Here is a 12,912-nt window from a genome sequence, read left to right as displayed (position 1 = left end):
GAGGGGGTGGGAATAGGAGATTACTTCTTCATTTTAAGACTTTTAGCTATAGTTTACTTTTTAAGCTTGTATTAGTTTCGTACAGCCGTCACAACAAATTACCACAAACTTGGCAATTTAACAAACCAGAAATTTATTCTCTCACAGTTTTGGTAGTCAGAGGTCTGAAATCAAGTTGTCAGTAGAGTTGGCTCTCTCTGCAGGCTCTGAAGGAGATTCCTTTCCATGTCTGTCTCCTATCTTCTCTCTCCTTGGTATTCCCTGGTTTGGTTGTTTTACTGACAAGGAAACTGGAGCACAGCAAAATTATGAAATACACTCAAAGTCACACAGCCAATAAGTGGTGGAGCTGGCATTTAAATCCAGCAGTCTGGCTCCAAGCTGTGCTATTACCACCCTGCTAGCTGCCTCTGTATAATCAATGCACAGAAAAGGACCCAGAAGTGTATATACTAAGGAAGCTGCCATATTGTCTCTGAATAGAAAGAGGTTGTAGGTAATTTTTATGTTCTTTTTCCTTGTATGGATTTCTAATTTCCTGAAATGAGTTTGTAATGTTATTACAATTTATAAATATTAAAAACTGCATTTTAAAAACAACATTATCTCCTCAGCCTATCATATAAGACCTACTTTCAGTTAGTGGGAAAAACAGGAGACCTAGTTACTAGATCCAACACTGTCACTCAAGGCACACGGTAAGTGCTCAATACAATTTGTATTCATTAAGCATCTACTCTGGTGTCAGACACTATACTTGAAGCAATAAATACTATTACTATTATTATTGTCAGTGTTACCGGTCCATCTTTAGACAAGTCAACAACACTTTCTGGACCCCAGGAAAGGATATTAGTGTGAAGGTAACAATGACAACTGTGGTTTGATTGAATTATGGTGAATGGGGTGATTCTGCTCAAGCTTATTGGTCCTTTGGGGGGAAGCAGTGAAGAAGGGATACTTGCCTTGTAAGAGAAATTTCCCAAAAAGCATAAAAGCTGAACTAGATAGAGTCCCTTCCATAACACAAGAAGGATTTCCCTGAAGTTAGGCTGGTGGAATAGTGGGTAGAGGGGATGAGTTGGGGATGTGGAGCATGGGGTGGCTGAACCCCTCCCTCTACCTAACAAAGGATGTTTCCCTGCCAGTGAATAAGGCTGAGAGTTTAAGCAGATAAGGAGAGAGAAAGGACAAGGGGCTGGGTGAACAGGTGGTAACTGACTTGGCCACATTGCCAGGTAAGGCGTGACCAGTCCTTTGGGAAGTAACTTGTTCTGTATCTTTAAAATGCCCTGAGGAAACTGAGACAGAATTGGCTAACCCTGCAGAAACCCATTACTCAGAATCATCAGTGCTGTTCCATGGTTGATTTTTCTCCCTCTTTACACTTTCCCTTCCTTGCTGGGTTTCCTAAATCCTGCCTAGACTCCAGCCTCACAAAGATAATCCAATTGCCCATGATCTTGACCCTAGACCCCTCTTTTCCCACCTTCCCAGACTCTGTTTTCTGTTCTTTTCAACTGCTGACGTACTGATGATCCAAGAGGATGCCAACTCCCAAACTCCCAAACTCCCAAACCGTGGACAAGATCTGATGCTTGTCTTCAGTCCCTAATGACCTGGCCTGTCCCTGGACTCTGTTTATCATAAATCTCGACATCCTCAGTGGGATAATCCCTGTCATAACCCAATGGAACCGAGCTCAAGGTGTAATCTTAGACCTAGGCAAAGATGGTAACTCAAGCTGGAACTCCTGTGATAATTGTGGATGCAATTGACATAATCTGTGGGTCGAATTATTTTATGAAGCTAACTATAATTATTATAATCAGACTGAAACAAACACAGTTAAATGCAAACAATAAAACTTAATTCTGAGGGTTCTCTATTCATCTTCCATGACACCCCTCATGAGAAGCGCTCTTCTTTCACACCCACCACAAATTGCTGAGCAGCGAAGTTCCTGCTTCCCCTGGAGTCTAGATACTGCTCCCTGAGAGGCTGCATGGTATAGTGGCATACATGTGGCCCCTGGGCTCAGAAAGCCCAGGGTTCAAGTCACAGCCTTGTGTCTTATTCTCTTTGTGCCTTGCTTTCCCCACCCACAAAGTAGGGGAAAGTGACTCTCTCCCTGGGTTGTGCTAAGGAGTGGAAGGTACATATATGAATTGGTGACTGCAGTCCCCACTCCAATTAGGCTTCTATACATTGTAGTCATTGTTCCTGGAGTCAGGAACCAAGTGTAGGTTCTAGGCACCAAGCTCCCCTGGCTTCATCGCATTAAGGGGTCAATGACTCAGCTCTCCACTCCCCGGGAAATTTCAAGTAAGCACAAGCCCAGCTAAGTGTGTATGTGTGTCCCAGGTACAGGCCTGGGAGCCAGGCCAGGCAGGTCTGCAGAGAATTGCTGCTTTTTTCTCTCCAGAGGAGAGCACTGGGCCTGTTTGTTCACACACCTGGAAAAGGTTAGCAGCTTCCAGGACCCGCTGGACGTTCTGCTTGGTGATCAGCGCCTTGCTGGTGTACGTGTAGTTCAGAAGGGTGTGCATGGTCTCTGCGTCGACCCCTTTGATGATGATCCTCTCCTCATACTTTTCCTTTAAATCATTGCAGAACATGGCCCTGGGAGAGAGATATGTGAATGTGAGTCCAACCATGCCCCTTGGTTCCAAATCTAAACAGACCCCCTTCAGACCTGTCTGCCCCCATGGGACAGTGAGGTTCCCAAGGTCGGGACCTGGGGCAATTGCTCTCCATCCCTCAGCACCCAGGACCCACCAGACGTTCCATGAGTGCTTACTGAACTAATGTGTCCTGCTCTGCTGGGCCCAAGTGTGGTCCCCAAGGCAGTCCCAGATATGAAGGGACACCAGGAGCCCTACTGGCACACCTGGTAGGATCTAGAGCTCCTTTATATTGGCCTAAAGTGTGGAATTCTTCCGAAGACTTGTGACAATGCCAAAGTCTTTTCCCAGAAACTGTGCTAACTGAGGCAGTATCCACCAGGGTGGAGTGCTGGTGACAGAGTGTACTTTCTAGAGCTGGAACTTCCACCCCAACACAGAAGGGATTGTACCCCTAAATCCTGTTCCTACTCCCTTTGCCTCACCGCCTATTTATCTCTGGAAATCACTCCTCAGTTTCTTTCCCCTATTTCCTCATCTACAAAACAAAGTTAACTGCTGTGGTTTTTCAGGAACAAACATCAAAAAGTCAGGAAGAAAGACATTGAGAAAAGAGAGAGAGAAAGAGAGGAAGAAATCACTTGACAAGGTGATTTTTTTGTTTGTTTAATTTATTATTTTTGGCTGTGTTGGGTCTTTGTTGCTGTGCGCAGGCTTTCTCTAGTTGCGGCGAGCGGGGGCTACTCTTCATTGCGGTGCGCAGGCTTCTCATTGCAGTGGCTTCTCTTGTTGCAGAGCACAGGCTCTAGGCACACGGACTTCAGTAGTTGTGTCTTGCGGGCTCTAGAGCACAGGCTCAGTAGTTGTGGCGCACGAGTTTCATTGCTCTGTGGCATGTGGGATCTTCCCGGACCAGGGCTCGAACCTGTGTCCCCTGCATTGGCAGGCGGATTCTTAACCACTGCACCACCAGGGAAGCTCCGACAAACTGATGTTTGAACCTGTTGTTTTAGCCCATGAGATCTTCTCCCCTGGGTCTCCCTCTGTCCTTCTTCCTGTCTTTGTTTTAATCAATAATAATCTTCCTACCCTTCTCCCTCCTCTTCTCTCCTCTCTCAACTGGCCTCTTCCCCCTCCCCAACAAGAATATGACAGCATGACACAGAGAGCAAATGTGAATTCTGCAAAGTTAACAAATGCCAGCCTGGAACCAGAGGAGCCGTGGTGTCATTTGGGCAGACGACTGATTTACAAGCCAGTTTTTTCAGCCATAAAGTCTCTTGGCCAGAGGGGCACAGAGCCATCTGTGGAACCACACATGTTGTAAAGTGAGGTCATGAAGCACTCACCTGGCTGCCTCCTGATTCCACAGCGAACCCTGCCATCATGGCAACCACACAATTTCTTCCCAGCTCAGCCTGTCTTCCTGGGAAGAGTCGGACAACCTCACTCCCTAAACCTCCCTTTGTTTGAGTCTCTAGAGCAGAGCTGCCCAATAGAAATATGACGCAAGCTGTATGTGTAATTTAAGATTTTCTAGTAACCATAATTTTTACGTTAAAAATAAGAGATAAAATTAATTTTAATCTTTTATTTAACCTAATACATACAGAAATATTACCATGTCAACAGGTAGTAAATATTTTTAGTTATTAATGAGATAATTTATAATCTTATTTTTCGTACTAAGTCTTCAAAATCCCTCAGGTATACCTTACACTTAAAGCACATCTCGATCCAGACCAGCCATAATTCATACGCTCAATAGCCACATGTGGCTAGTGGCCACTGTAGTAGGCAGCGCAGCTCCAGAGCATCAGTCCTGAACTCTGCTGTTGGGTCACCCAGATCTGCAATCATCTCAGTGGGTAAAGTGAATGTTACCCACATGAATGTCATGTACATGAATATATGGGTAACAGGACATTTAACAGGAGAGGGTGGGCACTGATGATGGGGTCAAATGAAGCTTCATGTAACTGAGGCAACATATCAGTGGAATCCTACCAAAGTGAAATTTAAAAGTACCCCTTCACCTAAAATGTGATTTTAAAATTAGTAAAAGGTGAATTTTGTTGAATCTGCATGATCTCAAACATTCTAATGAAAACTGAAAAAGTCTCCTGTAGAGATGTTTTAATATTAAATGAGATAGGCATATAAATTGTCTCATTCAATGCCTTGCACTTCAAGGGGCTCTTCGGAAGCCTATGTATTTTGGGGGTCCCATGTGACATGATTATTGGGATCTCTGGAATCATTTGGACTCTTGATCAGGCTGTCACTGCTAGACACAGCTTCTGAATTCTCTTGGAATCAGTCACTGAATAACATCCTGGCCCAGCTCAGCCAATACTTAACTGGGTGTCTGGAATCCCCTGAAGCCAACCCTCAATAGCTAGTGATGTGTTATAGGGGAATGGGGGAGCAAGATGAGGCGGGGGAGGAGGCCAAGCAAAACAGAAGTCATACAGAAAGTCACTTTGGCCAGGTCCTGAAAGGGACCTCTGGAGAATACATTCCAGAATTGTCCCCAAAAGAGGCAAAGAAGCTGGGCTGTGATACTCCAGCACCTTGTGACAGTCTTAGTTACAGGCCACCCCGGGAGTAGGTAATTTCTCAGGCCCTTCTGGGTTTTGATGTGTGTGGGTGTGCATGTGCACAAGCAGCGTGATTCCAGGAGCCTAGGGGAGGGTGGGAAGAAGAGCTGCAGTGCTGGCTTTTGGAAGGTGGAGGGGCTGAGCTATCTAGGCTCTGACGCTAACTCACCACGTGCCTTTGTACAAGGGAGCAAACCTCAGTTTCCTCTTCTGTGGAATGATATAACAATAGTCCTGACCCCAGTGAGCTGCTGGGAAGAATAAGATAATTACCACTCACCACGTGGCTGGAACAATACCCAGCACTCACTAAGGGAAGGCATCTCAGACCAGGTCAGAGGAATCTCGGCAGGCTGTGGGAGATACTCGGAGCAGGCAGCCGACCGCACTCTGACTCCCAAGCCGGGACCTGCCAGCATTGGGCTTGGTCCAGTCAGGTCCCTGCACGGCTGTGCACCACCCATTCAGCATAGAGTTAGGGCTAGGGCCGCTCACAAACTGCCTTAGAGACATTAGCATGGTGTGGGCACACAGTAGGAGCTCAATAAATGTTCATGGGAGAGAGAGGAAAGGAAGTGCTCCAAAGACTGTCCTTCCTCTGGGGCTTTTTTGGCTTGGTTTGGGTCCCAAATTCCCAGCATTTCTCTGCTTTCCTCTGAGACTTTTTCACTGATTTTCTGCCACCTAAATAAACTCTCCTGGGCCCCAGACACCGTGCTGAACACAGATAACATGAAACTAAGGAGAAAACTACATATTTCTCATAGACCAAACTCCTAGGCCTCCTGCTGCTCTCCAGGAGATCCATGGATACACTTTAGCAAAGTTGGGACCTCCTGGGCAAAATGGGCCATCCCTAGGTTTCTACTTTAATAACAGTAATCGCTCACATTTATGTGTATAGCCTTTGTAGGGCAAACACCATCATCTCTTTTGATTATTATACCCATTTTATAGGTGATAGACTGAGGTAAAAGTTAAGTGAATTGCCTAGGACCCTACAGGTTGTTGGCAATACAATGGGGACCAGAACCTAGGACTTTGGGCTCTTAATCTGGAGCTCACCAGTGCACTAAAATCAAGAAAATCAGCAGTAATTCAAAGCCATCTTTAGGGGGTCAAACTAAGTGTCAGCACTGAGTGAACCAGAACACATTTTGCTCCCCAAGAGCACAGCTGGGTTAGTTACTAACCATTTCCCCCTTAGCTTTTACAGGAGGTAAATAAAATTTTTGTGTAATAACAATATTTTCTAGACAAACACTGACCAAGTCTCATGAGATTTTTGTAAATCAGAGGTGGCTATGAAGATCCTCTTTTTACAGTTAGAAATAATCTCAGAGTAGGGAGTCAGTTGCCCAATACTTCAGCAGTGAGTCAGTGCCAATCCCGAAATAGAGCTCATCTCCCACAACAGCCGTGAAGACAGCCATGGGCCCAAAAGTCTCCTGGAATGAAGTCAGGCCATGGCCCCATCACTCTGCCTGGGCTTCGCTCCCCACCAAGCTCTGCCAACCTCACTCCTGACTTCATTCAGGTCTCTACTCAGATGTCCCCTCCTCAGGGTGACCATCCCTGACGCTCAGTCCAAAACAGTCACTCCCTAACATCATCTCTTTTGTTTTTCTTCATAACCCTGTAACAACCTGAAATTATATCACACATCTATTGTTAGCAAGTTTAATAATTGTCTCCCTGCTAGAATGTGAGCTGAGTGAGGGCAGGGATTGTGCCATTTTCAATGCTATATCCCTGAGGCTAGAATAGTGCCTGGAACCTAGTAGAGACTCAGTAAATATCTGGAGAGAGAATAAATGAATGAATGAATGAATGAGCTTGTGCTTCTAGCCCTCGTATGTTTGCTTTTGACAGGAATCTGCACCTCCAAGAATTATCAAACACTTTCTGAAGGATGAGGCTGAAGAGGCTGCCCGTAGAGAACCGAGTCTAAGGCCTGGAGCTTAAAGAGGACACACCCACAACAGAACTTTCCACTCACAAATTCAATGAGTTCTTGATGCTCCGACAGTTCCTAAATGTCGTCCACTCAGGATTTTTCAACAGCCCAGCTTCGCTATGGCCCACCCTCTCCCCAGGCCTCCACACCTGCCACTGAACTTCCTGCTTCCTGAACCTCTAACCCCAATCACAGTCCTATAAACAAATATTCACCTCCACCACCCCCACTCTCTCATTCTTAGACCAGCTCCACCCATGCTGACCCCTGCTCTGTTCATCTTCTAATCCCTTCGCCACCCCCATTCATACCAGGAGCTAATTCTTCTGCATCAGTGAGGTATTCAGGGTTGGAAATAGCTCTAACACTGGTTGCAAACTGAGTTAAATTCTACTTAAGGTTATATGTCTATATGTATAAACTGGCTAAAAATATTTTTAAATTAGTAATCATGTGCTGCTCAATGAACATTATATTGTTAAGAAAGGATTATTGGATATAAACCCAATATGGCCAATCAAAGGGGTTTCCACTCCAAAGGAAGCAGGGAGTCAGCAGATGCAAGGGTGACCTAGCAAGGGATGACATCACTATAGTCCCCCAGCACCTCTAAGCTGAAGACACCAAACCTTCCACCTGCCATTTCCTAAACAAAGGGTGTATGTAGACATTTGGCTCAGCCAAGTTTCTGACCTCAAGCTGTTCCCTAAGCCCTACCATGTAGACCCTGTCCCAACACATGAGTCCTGCCCACATCCTTGGCCTGCAGACACTCCAACCTCAAGGACAGTGGGTCTCCAAGTATATTCCATGGATAGCTTGCATAAGAATTCCTGGGGTGTTTGCTAAGAACGCAGAATTCTGAACCTCACCCATCCTAGACCTACTGAATCAAAATCTCTGACAGTGGGAATATGAACGTTATGTGGCTCACCCGGCCCCTGCCCATAATTGTTTTGCAAACCAAAGTTTAAGAACCAATGCCCTAGAGAGAGGTCACCTCACTTTCCAACCCAGCTCCCCTTGGCTCACCCTGAGAATGAGGAGATTGGACAAAGGTCCAGGTCGAGCAAATAACTGGCTGTGGTTCTGGAACAGACATGTCCTTGAAAGTCTTCCCTCCCTGTAGATTCTCATCTTCTGAGATCCAGCCCTCCTAGAATTCCATGAGGCCTAGGGCTGGCCCCCACATTGGAAGTGGGGACGGGGGTAGTACTCCTCTTCCACTTCCTAACCTGGTGGGGTTTTAGATAGAAGCAGGCCTTGTCCTGGCCTCTTAAGTCTTTCTCTAACTTAGCTGTTTATACAGAGCCCCTGCAGCTTATATTCAAGTAACACATTTCATTAGATCTAGTAGTTCTGAAACAGGATGTGGTGGCAAAACCCTATTAGTCACAAACAGTGCACAATTCCCTGTTCTTAATCTGCTGTGCACATGTAAATCTCACACACCTGGAGGGATGCCTTCAGAGAAGGATTGAGAGGTTCATGGGCATCTCTCTTTCCACTCCAGAGACATGACTAACAGCACTTTGTTGTCTCTCTCTGGGGCCTGGAGTCAGCTCTCTGAATTCACAGCTGCTGGCTCAGTATTTGCTCCAAGCTGACAGACGAACTGGAACCCCAGAGCTGCCCACGCCTGACTCTAAACATCATCAGGGGAGGGAGGGAGACGCAAGAGGGAAGAGATATGGGAACATATGTATATGTATAACTGATTCACTTTGTTATAAAGCAGAAACTAACACACCATTGTAAAGCAATTACACTCCAATAAAGATGTAAAAAAAAAATTTTTTTTTAAATTAAAAAAAAAATATATCATCAGACCTCAAAAGAACTGCCTCTACTAAGCTCCTTGCCCAAGTTCACCATTCCTCAAGGGTGCTGAACATGTACCCTTAGGGGACCTGAACGCCAGCCATGTTTCTATAGAATCAGAGTCCCTCTCAGCCCTACGGGACCATTGCTGAGGCCTCTGCATGCCATGGATGGCCTCAGCCCATCCAAGTTTGTGACAGAAAGAAGGGCTTGTACTAACCTGCAAGGTCAGGCAGGATCAACATCAGTCACAGCAAATGCTTGTGGCCAGAATTCAGCGATGATTCAGCCACAAAGATATAACGGGAAGTTCTTGTTTTGTCTGCCCAACATCATTCCTAATCACTTTAGGAGGAGAAACCAGACTTTCCTTTGGGGAACGACCCCTCCTCCAATACCAGTCTGGTAGGATGTCTCCCAAGCCACAGTGATTGGGTCACAGATGGGCACAGGAAGAAGCCAGTCCAATTGAAACCAACTCCAGAACTTTCTCTGGAATTATTGGGAAAGAGAAGCTCTCTTCCCACTGCAGTTGCTGAGCTGAGAGAAATAAAAGTTCAGAGCTGCTGGAGACCTTCTTGCTTCCATGTGTGAAGACCCCCCTGAGAGAGAGACCAACACAAAGGAGAGACAACAGACAGACTGTGAAACTGAGCCCTGATGACATTATATGAGCACAATGATCCAACTAACCCTGAAACCAATACCACTGGACTTTTAAATCATGTGAGCAAATAAATTCTTTTTTTATATGCTTGAACCAATTGGAACTGAATATCTGCCATTTGCAATGCACAATCCTGACCGACACAATTGGACAAGAGAAATCCTGAATAAAAAATGGAACCAAATGCTAAAGAAGACTAAATAAAAAGTGCCCAGAAAAAGAAATGTTAAAGTACTCTCAACATTGCTATACAAGGCTCTTCACAGTCTGATCTGTGCACCCACTTCCCCATCCCATGATGTATCAATAGCTAGCAGTTTCCAACATGTGCCTCTGTTTACATCAACACCTTTGGGCTGCAGACAGGACTCTCTATGTACACTCTATAGGGCCTATTTTTAATGTGTCTTTTCCCTCTATTAGATTCATGAGGATCTTAATGGCAAGGGTTGGATTTTATTCCTCTCTCACTTCTTATTTACTGGCCCATAGTAGGCACTCAATATTTGTTGGATGGATGGATGGATGAAAAGGAAGTTACACATGCAGCTCAGTCCTATACTTGCTCCTGTAGGCCAAGTGGACTCCCCTTGTCTCCAAACCCACATTTCTCCCCTAACTGCCATGAGAATAAATAACAAGGACCTCCAAGACCAATTGATTGGAGCAAAGTATGTGTGTGAAGAACTATATTTTCCAGTGAGTCTCTAAATCAGAACCCCAAGCCCATGGTGTTTATCCCAAGCCTTCCTTCCTGAGATTTTACATTACAAAACATCGTGGTTGTTCTTCACCTTAATTTGCTTTTGCACATCTTCCACTTCCTTGCCCAAAGGTGAAACCTGGCTTCTGCAAACGAAACACTGCTTCCCTCACAACCCTCTTCAATGAGGTCTGCTCTGATTCTCACTTCCCTTAGTCTGGGAACAGAGTCAACATTTGTGCTTACTACCCACTGCCACATCCTGACTAGGCTGTTGCCCTGGAGGCTCCTTGTCACTCTTTTTCTAAACATTTTCCATCTCAACACCCCCCCGCAATACCCCACGTTGGTTTCCTTACGGCTTCCATGTCATTATCCAGAAATCAAGGATCAGCCTCTGCTTAGAGATTTTTCTGAGTGTTCCCTGTCTCTGACCACTTAAAAACATGCGAACTGGTCCCAATCCTCACCCCAAGGTATTCAAATGTTGAGGCTTCCCCAGTCCTAAAAGTTATCCCTACTGTGACAGGGCAAAGATGATCATATATGTGTTCCAGACTTCTCCCACCACCAGCTGCCACAGAGGAATCCGGACTTCCAGGCCTGTTCTTTGGGCTTTTATGATACAGAATCCAGAGGAAAGTGGGAGGGCGAAAGGAGATCTTCTAGCTGGGGATGGAGAGGAGTTTTGAAGCAAGAGGCAAAGGAGGAGTTACCTCAGGCTGGGCTACCCCCAGGGCTGTCCAGACGGAGCCAGAGTTCGGGCTGACATCCATTTGCACTCACCAAGTCCTGAGCCCTGATGAGGACAGCAACAGTCCCCAGGGGAAGAAGCACATATTTCTAACTGGTCCACCCAGACAGAAATTTTTAAAATTCATACAAAGATATCCTAAAAGCCAGCAGCAATCAGAGATGTGGATAAGAGAGGGGAACAGATTTTAATAGTTGTGGTGTGTGTCTCCCTCAAAGTGTTAAAAACACACACAAAAAAATTCAGAGCTTGAGTTACTTTGAAATTATTTGTTCTGGGACTTCCCTGGTGGTCCAGTGGTAAAGAATCCGCCTTACAATGCAGAGGATGTGGGTTTGATCCCTGGTTGGGAAACTAAGGTCCCACATGCCTCGGGGCAGCTAAGCCCGCGTGCCACAACTACTGAGCCCATGCTCCTCAACTAGAGAGCCCACGTGCTCTGGAGCCCGCACCACAACTAGAGAGAGAAGAAACCCGCACGCCACAACTAGAGAGAAGCCCACACACCACAACTACTGAGCTCGCATGCCTCAACTAGAGCCCAAGTTCCGCAAACTACAGAGCCCACATGCTCTGGAGCCCGCGCACCACAACTAGAGAGAGAAAACCCGCACACTGCAACTAGAGAGAAGCCCACGCACCACAACAAAGAGCCCACGCGCCGCAACGAAAGATCAGCATGCCTCAACGAAGATCCCGTGTGCTGCAACTAAGACCCAATGCAGCCAAAAAAATAATAATAAATAAATAAATAAATAAATAATAAACAAATCTTTAAAAAAGAAACAACGAAATTACTTGTTGTCTTTCCGGGTTTTGCTCTACAGTGGGGTGGCACGGGTGGGTGGAGGACTGATAAAATTACACTACCTTCTCTTTCTCTTTCCAGTCTTGAAGCTCAGAGAAGTATGGTTTGTCTTCCAGTTTAGTTTGTCTTCCAGTCCCCAGCCCTGCTTTCTTCCTCCCCTTCTCACCAGCCAGTGCTGCCCCCCTCCTTTCTGTCTGGCTCTCTGTTGTCTGGCTGCCTTGAGGGCCCTTAGAGAGGACTCAGAATGTCACTTGAGACTGTCTCCCCGTCCCCACTGCCTCAGCCTTAATTCCAACCTCATTTCCTCCACCTGTAATTTCTGCAACCACCTGAGGGTCTCCCTAGATTATCAGGGCCTCCACATCACTGCCCAAAGGGTTAACAGAGAGGTTGGATCACTCTCCTCATTAAAAACTCTTCCCCGTCTTGCACTTCCTATAAGGTACATTTCACACTCTCCCTCCTAACCCAACAAACTTTTCATGCTACCCTATCCTGCCCATCTCTCTTGGCCTTCTTGGCCCACACATATTCTTTACTCCAACTTTAATCTTCTACCTGTGGTCCCTGTCCTTACGCTGCATGATACTTTCCCAGATGTGGCTTTTTTCGGCCTGGAACACAGCTCCCTTTCTCCCCTCTTCTTGGTCCCCTTGGTCCAATGCCTACTCATCATTTAAAACTCTGCTCAGATATCACCTCCTCCAGGAAGCCTTCGCTGACTGCTTTTTCTCCAGTCTGACTTTGTCACTGGCAAAGCCCACTGGCGTCCCCAGGGAAAAATAAGATGGACTCTAGCTGATAAGATAAGGTCTAACGTCTTCTTTTGTGCTTAGTTTGCCTGTAGGGGGTCATGTGCAGAGGCCTTGCACCTAACTAACTCATCAGATTAGAGTTCCCTGGGCAGAAGCACCGGGCTGGACACCTCAGCTCCCAGACTGTGAGCAGAAGCGCTGCGCTCAACACCGCAATTCAAGA

At 46.0% G+C, this 12,912-nt stretch overlaps 1 protein-coding gene across 3 annotated transcripts in view; it reads right to left on the bottom strand.

Annotated features, from left to right (window-relative positions):
• KLHL6 (kelch like family member 6) overlaps window positions 1–12,912 on the bottom strand; it is a gene marked incomplete at both ends in the record, with an annotated part of 55,218 nt that overhangs the window by 31,201 nt on the left and 11,105 nt on the right. For all 3 annotated transcript variants that reach the window (XM_079704413.1, XM_079704415.1, XM_079704414.1), the window contains one exon: window positions 2,457–2,622. In XM_079704413.1, coding sequence (XP_079560539.1) covers window positions 2,457–2,622 — 166 coding nt within the window. The remainder of the gene's footprint in view (window positions 1–2,456; window positions 2,623–12,912) is intronic.

The sequence above is a fragment of the Hyperoodon ampullatus genome, assembly GCF_949752795.1.
Source record: "Hyperoodon ampullatus genome assembly, chromosome: 5".
Lineage (NCBI taxonomy): Eukaryota > Metazoa > Chordata > Mammalia > Artiodactyla > Ziphiidae > Hyperoodon > Hyperoodon ampullatus.
Note: the sequence above shows the minus strand (reverse complement) of the source record. Positions and strands in the feature narration are given on the sequence as shown.